Source organism: Ceratina calcarata, unplaced genomic scaffold (genome assembly GCF_001652005.2).
Source record: "Ceratina calcarata isolate Rehan_Ccalc_2016 unplaced genomic scaffold, ASM165200v1 scaffold72.2, whole genome shotgun sequence".
Taxonomy (NCBI): Eukaryota; Metazoa; Arthropoda; class Insecta; order Hymenoptera; family Apidae; genus Ceratina; species Ceratina calcarata.
This window is the reverse complement of record NW_017178472.1, coordinates 1,081,097-1,090,594: the sequence shown is the minus strand read 5'-3', so window position 1 is coordinate 1,090,594 and position 9,498 is coordinate 1,081,097. Positions and strand designations below refer to the sequence as shown.

The 9,498-nt window shown below is 40.1% G+C and overlaps 1 protein-coding gene across 1 annotated transcript in view; it reads left to right on the top strand.

Moving 5' to 3' along the window:
* Window positions 1–7,285, top strand: part of LOC108630272 (homeobox protein aristaless) — an 84,665-nt gene extending 77,380 nt beyond the window's left edge. Inside the window, exons 4-5 of the mRNA XM_018033455.2 lie at window positions 1,730–1,775; window positions 4,724–7,285. Of these exons, the coding sequence (XP_017888944.1) occupies window positions 1,730–1,775; window positions 4,724–5,317 (640 nt within the window). The 3' untranslated portion in view covers window positions 5,318–7,285. The remainder of the gene's footprint in view (window positions 1–1,729; window positions 1,776–4,723) is intronic.
* The last annotated feature ends 2,213 nt before the right edge of the window (window positions 7,286–9,498 follow it).

The following is a 9,498-nucleotide window of genomic DNA, read 5'->3' as shown; positions in this document are numbered from 1 at the left end:
GTCCTTGACCATAATTACCAGACATATACATAACAAAAGTTTCCAGTAAAATTCGTTTAAAGAAATTTAACTTGTTCGCTCCTCTGTAAATTCGAGCGAGGCGGGGTTCGTGCGAGTACTTATTGTTAGCTGCTTGCTGGAATCGTGTCTAAATGATGAGATTGAAGCCGAATCGGAGGGCAGCTTCTGTGCGCGGATGTAATCACCGAAATTCCGCTTCGCGATTTCGTGGAACATCTGGGCAATTTGCGTGCGAGATGAGAAAAAGGCCCTGCGCGGGCCCGTCTACCGAACCTTTTTTTCGGCCCGCAAAATCCTTAGAAATTGTGAAACGAGGATAGCTTCCGGAGTTCAATCCTTGCTCGCAAGACCGTGATGTACTATGCGCGCTGCTTCGATTTTTACCTCGTCGATGATCATGTAATAGAAGTTCAAGGAGGCGGGGGTAAAAACCGAACGAAGAGCAAAAACATTGTTCGTAGAAAAAAAGGGAAGAAGAGAGGATATTCGTTCCACAGAGGAACTTGAATTGGAATTTCGTTACGAAAGCCGCTTACGACTTCACAATCGCGACTAATAATGATTTAATTTATTATAAATAACGATATGCGAGATGCCTTATGCACCATCGCTCAATGTGTATACATATAAAGAGATATAATCTGCTCAACCAGCGTAGAGCAATTATGAAAATGTTACACTGCTTTATACGCAGTGTATATGCTAATTTATGCTGGCAATTGAATTGAGAACCGCGAATGTCGGAAGACTGTAATGCGATTAATTAAATATTTTGCAGACGTTTTAATTAACTTGATAAACGTACGATTAGTTTTATTCTCTTCGTACTTTTATCGCAATCGCTCACTTCATGTATCAATTTATTTATGGAAAAAATTATAATATTTTAATACCTTACATCATCTATTATTCTGATATTACTTAAGAACGTATTGGCTATACAGTCAATCCCAAAAATTTATGCACTTTAGAAACGCATTTTTTAAAAAGAAATCAGACGTCGAAAGAACATTGCTAATAATAAACAACAACAAAAAATTTTCGATTTTTCCGAGATTTTTCCAAGGGGTACCCCTTCACTTTCTTCCAAATTTTCGTTTTTGGCCAATAACTCTCAAACCGTTGGACATACGGAAAAATTACATACGACCTTTCTTGTAGGGGACGACGAGATCTACAATTTCTGTATAAAAATTCTTCACTAGCGTCAATAGTTAACGAGTAATTTGCGAAAAACTGTTTTTTTGTTTTACGTCCATAACTCTTTCAATATTAATGCTAGCGAAAAACATTTATACAGAAATTGTAGATCTCGTCGTCCTCTACAAGAAAGGTCGTATACAATTTTCCCGTAGATTCAACAGTTTAGGAGTAATTAAGGAAAAATGAAATTTTTTGCCAAAAGTTCGCCGTTTCGACGGTGGGAATGGTCGGATTTTGTCAACATCAATAAAATGCCAAATAATCATACGTAACTCGTTAAATATCGAAGTTAGAAGGAAAACAACTTTCATTTCAAGTATTTTTCGAAATTTTGAGAAAAAAAAATTTTCGTCAGCGTCAATACTTTTCTAAGGTACATAAACTTTGGGGATTGACTGTATAGCCAATACACCCTTAATGTCCATCATTACACGTTCCATTATTTATTATATTACGTGATAATACTTTGAACTCTGAATTTGAATCTTTCCTCTTTGATTTTTAGAGAGGAACTCGCCATGAAGATCGGCCTTACGGAAGCACGAATACAGGTGAGTAAAATCAACAATGGAGAAAAAGATTTTTATAGATCTAAAAAGTACACTCATCCTGTAAGGATATAAATCTAAATTAAATAAATGAAACACATAGATGCATCATGTTCACATCTGATGATACACACAGTAAACTGATAATTCGCGTTTCTCTGTAATTCACGGATGACCGGAGTGGATACTGATTGAAGAAATATGTAGTTTGATTGATCGCCTGAGTCACACGCGTCGTAGAATAATTCGCGGATTATCAATTTCCACCGGGCCGTAAAACACAATTATTTAAAGGGGAGGAGCAAATTCGTTTGAGGAAGCGCGGCCGGGCATGACAGGGAAACGAAAGAGAATCGATGAAAAGCGGATGGATAGACGGAGAGAAAGAGTAGGATAGAAAGCAGCCGGCGTCTGCGTAATTAATGCGGCACGATTAAGCACGAAACGACTAGGTTCCGGCGGCGAATCGTTGTTGCGTTTTGTTTTAAAAGCCGCAACTCGAATGTTTAGCTCCCTGCTGGGGGCAATCCTGCTCGCCATGGGAGGTCCTGGCACCCGACCCCCCACACCCCATCACCTTTAAACCTCCCCGTACGTACGTACTGTCTGGCAACCATACTTTGCATGTTTTCCATAACGTCGTAGTTCACCATTCGAACACACGCGTTTCGCTCATTATTTTTTCCTTCCTGTCCCATAACAAATTCCTGTTGCGCAACCTTGAATAACAATTACGTATTTGGTTGCCCCTTTTGCATATACCGGAACTTTCATACATTGAGAACAAACTGTACACGAAGTTAAACCGCTTTCCAAAATTATTGTTAATATTTGAATTTTAACATCGTAAGCATGAGACGAACGAAGTAGACAGAAATGAGATGATGAATGAAACACTCCAAGTGGTTAATTAACCGAGAATAATTAAATTGAACAGTGTACCTAAATAATCGATTTTTCTTTTTTCTCATCATTTTTTTTACTTAATCATGTTCAAACACTAGCTATCTTACCCTGAGGTCTGTTACGCAATCGCCAGGAATTACTGTTATATAGATACAGGTTTCTTTCCTTCTTAATTAACCGGGAATTAAATTGAAAACAAACGCGCACCTTGTTTGGCGGGTAGAAAAAATGAAGGAAAGCGGACCGGTATAGCTCACAAAATACCATAGCTGATGTCGAACGATTGATCGAATCGATTTTCGGATCGCAAAGTCATCACGAAATATCCTCATACCCTGCCCTACGGCGTACGTGTACGAGATGACGAGGCTGGGAGTGACTACATCTCGGCGCGGCGGTTCTTTTGATTTCTTAACGTATAGTAAAAAGTATACGTATACATATAGAGCGATTAAAACGCAAAAACGATCTTCGTGCGGTTCTTAGGTATAATGCAATCCAATTGGTGGAGACAAATTACTTTCCAAACTTCTATCATAGTTATGAAACTAATACATGTAAGGATACGCTCAGTTTGTTTGAGCTCGATCCTCTTGCAGAAAACAAATGTTCAAGAAAACAAGATTTACGAGTACAGTCGTCTGGTTAGTTAAACTAGTTTGATTGGTACGCTGTTGTCATAGTCGTCACGAAATATAATATAAGAGCAATTCGGACGCGATTTGTCTCGCTAGCGAAACTTGTCGACGCTTGAAACGTACGGAATCGGAGGGACACGAAATCGACCTAACAAACGAAAAGGAGACCTCCACGGAATTGAAGTCCGTCGAAGGAACGAAAGAAAAAAGGAACGAGAGACTGCGGGAGGGAGGAGAGCTTCCGTTGAATTGATTAGAGTTCTCGTCGAGTCTTCGGGGAACCTTCGCGATGGAATGCGAACCAATGCTCGAACGACGTTCCCTTCCGATATGCCACAATATTGCTAAAAGCCTAACTTGAACCGAGTTTATAGCTAAACATGGAAATTTTTTAATTTAACCGAATCTCGAAGAATTTATGTATGTCATAAGTTAAATTCTTGCGTGGTTATCAGACCAGGTTATTTAATATGAATTCTACATTCTTTCAAAATGTCTCGTCGATCAACTTGATATGAGGAATAATGGATATTTATGCATTTATAATAGACTTGTTTTCTTCAATAGCATTCGAAAAAATTATCATAATAAATTAAAATTTATCAGGAAAATTAAATCGGAAATAAACTTTTATCTGTCCCTGTTTTCATAAAGTTAAAAAGTAGGTCAGGGCAGAATAGTAACTAACGGCTTTACGATGGCCACGAGCGTTTCGTTAATTTCCGAGGAACAAAAAAATAGTTTAGGTAGCCGGACAAAGAAAGCCGAAGAAGAATGGAAAGGAACAAACGGAGATCGCGATGCCTCGCAGCGATCTCGTTCCCCTTCCATTCTTGACAATAATAATACACCGGCAGTTTCCTGAAACAGGGAGAACGCGTCGCGTTAACCAGAATTCGCACTTTCCCAGTAACCCAACTTCCAGCGAACTGATTCGTACAGTAATATTTGCTTTCCGATACAGAATCGGATAGAATTGGTTTCTTGAAGTTTAGTCTCATAATCGATTCCGCAATCGTTGCTCTTTCTGTCCGTTCTTCGACTGGCTTCCTCGAAACTAGACAATAGACGAATAATAGAAATAGGAAAACCGGCATCGTAAAATCGTTAACGAACAACATTTCTCCATTATATTGGAGTGTATTTCCTCAAATCTTTTAAAAATAAATCAACTACAATATTCGTGGATAGAATAATATAACGCATATTCTTTTTATTAATTCATTTACTATTCTTCTCCGGTTTTATAGTCTTCCCTCGTCTTACTCTTCATTACCCTTTACAACATATGTATACAGTGAATTTTGAAAAAAAACGTGATCATAATATTAAGAAGAGATGCAATGAAAACAAAAAATCAGTCAGATGATAAGATGAGAGGAGAAAATAAAAAAGATTTGGTTGCAGGTTTGGTTTCAGAATCGGCGAGCGAAGTGGCGGAAACAGGAGAAGGTCGGGCCTCAGGCACACCCGTACAACCCGTACCTTGGATCAGGTGCACCACCGCCGTCGGCGGTCGTCGCGCCGACCTTGCCGAACCCTTTCGCCCATCTGGGCACGTTCGCCCTGCGGAAACCGTTCGACGCGTTTCGTTACCCGCCCTTGGGTCACGGCCCGATCCTTCCTGGTAGTTACACCGGTCATCCCTATCATCGGGCACCGCCACCGTTGCTACCGCCCGGGATGCCGCTACCCTACACGACTTCCGCGTCCTTTCAGAGTCTACTCGCGAACATATCCGCCGCCCAGAGACCGAAATTGGTCCGCGGCTCGCCCCCACCCCCGGCGCCGCCACCGCCGGCACCGACGATCACGCTGCAGCACCCATCGGTCCAGTCGCAAACCCCCAGTGCCAGTTCACCTCAAGGTTCGCCCACGGGGAGCGTCGGTTTACCAGATATCGACAGAAGAACCAATAGCATCGCCTCCCTCAGACTTAAGGCCAGGGAATACGAGCTACACCTGGAGATGCTTCGCAAAAACGGTGATCTCATCAGCTGAAGTGGACTCTCCGATGAAGATTCAGAAACGCGTCATAATAGGTATGCGAAGTTGCGAACGATTTTATATCGGGTTCAATGTCGTAAATAGCGAGCTGCGTGATCATCCAAGTTTTGGACCAACTGGAGTAAACTTGGAGAATATTAAAGCATTATGTACATGATGTACGATCGTTGTTCACGATCGCCTTAGGATGTATTTAGTTTGACGCTGATCGGGAACTGATTTTATCGCCGCGTAGCGAGACAAGCAAGGCGTAGGGGAATTTTCGGGGAGTCGAATCTACGATGACGCGATTAAATTAAGACGACGATGAAAAGCTTTCATACAAGGTATGAGCCAAAGAACTTGCTCTGAACTCTCTGGTACCGTCGATCGCATTTATGCAAAGGAAGGTTGAGAAACAATTGTCCGTCTTACTGTGATTATTTGTGCCTTCGTTATCGACGTAATTTAATCGTAATAACAATTGACGAGACTTTCGAATTCTATGAAACAACGATTCTCTTACGTACTCGACTATATTGACGTCCTTTATCATCATCGTTTTGAAGCCGATCGGCGATTATGAAATTCTAAAACTCTTGGATAAAATTTGATCGCGTAGAATGTAAATTCTTTTTGCAACGTATTTACATGACTAACGATTCGTGCGAGTCACGTCTACGTTGACCATTCGAACGATCATTCACTAAACTCTTGTTCTTCGAGTTTTCTAGTGATCGTTGGTATTGTCATTGCTCTTAGCGTAGATTGCTGCCGAACAGATCAATTCAAATTTCTCAAAAGGGCTTTCTCATTATTTGAAAAGGGAACAACGTCCTCATATGCACAAACAAATCCGTATCAGCCTTCCTCATTCTAAATGCTCACAGACACAAACGCCGATCACAGCGTTTCAGACGATCACCGAAGGTGATGAAGAATCAACGACGAAAATCTATTCTTCTTCGTGTACAGTACTGTATATAATTTACGGTAACGGTGAGACGGCGCGCTTCGAACCACTTACATCATCTATCAATGTTCGTAATAAGTACCGCGAAAATTTCTGAAAGTTTATTGCGAACGCAAATCTTGCTAAATTTTTCAAACGTGTCTTACGATTATCATAATTTGCAAGAGAACGATAAATGTTCGTCAGAAATTTTCATGGGACTTCGGTAAAGCGTCCACACATTTGAAATGCGATCCGCGAAACGAGTGCTCACCCAGTAACGATAACTAAGATTAATTTTAAACAAAGCATCATCGAAAGATGTCCGTCCAGAAATATTTTAAACCGTCGCGTCGCGACAGAAAACTTTGTTCGCGCGAATGCTTTAATAAATTTTTAAATAAACAGAGAGAACGTATATCTACTATGTGCGTACATGGAAATGAGCTGAATAATTTTTAAAACTCCGTCGCGACCGAGATATTATATTATATTATATTAGCCGTACGACGCGCGTATAATTTCTCTAACTTTTTACATACAAAAAATCATCGTACGAATTTTAGGTAAGAATTTAAGGAAGGAAATACTATTTATACACGCGCTCTATAATTCTTGAATGTTGAACGATATTACGATGTAAGTTTTACGACTGTATAAGTAGTGTAAGATGGCTGTAAATAACTAACGTATGCGTAAATTTTGCAGAAGAGACTTCATTTTTTAAATACTTCTTCAACCACTCGTAGTACGATATTTGACCATTTAATTCGGAGGAATTGAACTCCGTTCCAGATTCGAAGATCTCGAACAAAAAGCGAAGGTGCAAACGCCGTCGATCTGTATTTCATGTTCCGCGAGTAAAATGAACATCGATGTCCATTGTACTTAATTTAACCCTTGTATCTTCCTTTTTCATTGCGACAAATAAAAAGAAAAACAGAAGAGAGGGTAAAGCAAGAAGAGAAAGATGTTCTTCACTACAGAGTCCCTTCTATTGACTAAATAAAGATGCCCGTACATAAAAATAATCAAATCTCGAAAAATCTTTGTTAATCGACCGACAAATATTTAACAATTCTGTCTGACAAACTCACGGTCCGACATTTAATATATTACGCGCAAACTTAATATTACTTTACAGGTTCATCAAACTTTCTGCGAAAGGAGAAGAGGCACTAGCTATTACCGTGCATGTTCTTACGCTATAAGTTAGAAGAGTTTTCAAGAGCCTCCGGTCCTTGCCGTACTGACTTATGACAAGTAATTCGCGCGTCGGGCACGCCCGTCGACGAGTTATTTAAATATTTTACAGTTTAATGGAGTCCCGAGCCATTAATGCGCGTCAGCTAATTAGCAGCGTCGTGAGTACTTACCTACCTGTCCCACCTCCCTGCCTGCCCCTTTCCAGCAAATGCTAACGATCCACAGATTGATAAAACGAACAATTACCGACAAAACAGCAGTGCTGACCAATACTGACGCTATCTACAACTACTCTTTTCCAATCGCATAAACAGTTCGACGATACAGACCAAGAATGATAATATTGATTTTCATAAAAAAACATTAATCGAATATCATTAAATCAGTTTCATTCTCGAATATATTTACTTAATTGCGTCGCTACAATATTATTCACTTGCATTATTCGCATGCAGAAGTGCATCGAGTCTGATGGAAACAAAAATGATGATTCGAAGGTGAAACTGCGAGAGGAATTGGACTTCTCGATAACGCGTGGCAGGAGAGATAAGAGAGGGAGCAAAGCGATCAGAGGCGTGGTTCTTCGATGATCGAAGGGGACTCGATCATTCGAGCCAAGACGCGTGATCCCGCGATCGAATCGAGATGCAGACCACGCATCCGCTCGATCCCGAATTCATCGTGTCGGCTTGGCCCATTAGCAAATTACTACGGTGTAAACAGTATCGAAGAGACGCGGCGCGACGGTGCCCGCGGCCTAAGTGCATTCAAAGTCTTCCCGTATACGCGTTCACCATATACGTGGACGTTTATACATATACATACATAGTTAGTTAGCAACCGATTATTACCGGCGACGTTTTACACCGGGTCTAGCCACCTAATAACTGTCTACATGGGAATGAATTTAGTGGATCAACAGCGAACGGTCAGAACCGACTGTGTTCCAACCGAAATAAAAGATTTGTTGCTAGCTATACGTATGGTTCCTTAAATCATAGAATTTATGCAACTACGAAGTTATAGAAAAAATAAATGTCATTAATACTTGAATATTTTTATATAATATTGTTAAACTACTACAATGTATTTATAAGAAAATTTTAAAACAGTTATTAAGAAAAATGATAAAAGCTTGAACATATAACATGATCTCATTTTATTAATATTAGCAAATATTAGGAAAGTTATTTATGAATCAATTCTATATTAGTGTACTCAATGCAAGCAAATGCGCGTTAACTAACGATTTTTAATATTCGTCTCGGAAAGGAGAACGCATTCCTTTGTCAAAAGCCGCGGTTGCTCGGTTCTTCCCTGATGCGAGTAAGCACGCGTAAGGTTTTATCCAGTTAACAATCCCTAATTGCAGGGTCTCCCGTAACTAACTTGGTTAACGCGAAGGGCCCCCACGACGACGGCTTCTCCTGGCCAGCGTTACCTATCATCGCGATGGATGCAGATTAAACAGCCCCTTAATCTCAGCCTCTGCAAGTTTCGCTTTTAAGCTTCGCGTGGACCTCCCTCGTGCTCCCTTGTACGCTCCGTTTAATAGGGTCTAACGATAGGGAAACCGAACGATTTTTATGGAACCAAATCGTTGCTCTTCTTCAACGAACTCGCTTCGGCGAGCTTAATCGACGATAATCGTTCCATCCTTCAATCAAGTCTCCGGCTTTTGTGTAATTCGATTAGTCGTAAAGCGTCAAACTATCTGTTTCGTATATGTTATCGTCGGATAAGAAGTTCTGATGGATAAATTTAATAAGATGTAAATTTCGATTGTTTTGATATCTAATTATACAAAAACGTTCATAGCTGAACTAATTAGATTAAAGGGCTAGGCACTCCGAGATAAAATGGAACGCCAATGTTATCCACCAAACTGACCAAAAATATGAGTCCAAAAAGATCGAATTTTTATCCTTATATTAACAGATATTTGAATCGTTAAACAAACCTTCGAAAAACTGGAAATTAAATCTGGGACACAAAAATTGACCGTCAAATGTTAAAAATTCACGTGGCTATCCTAGCT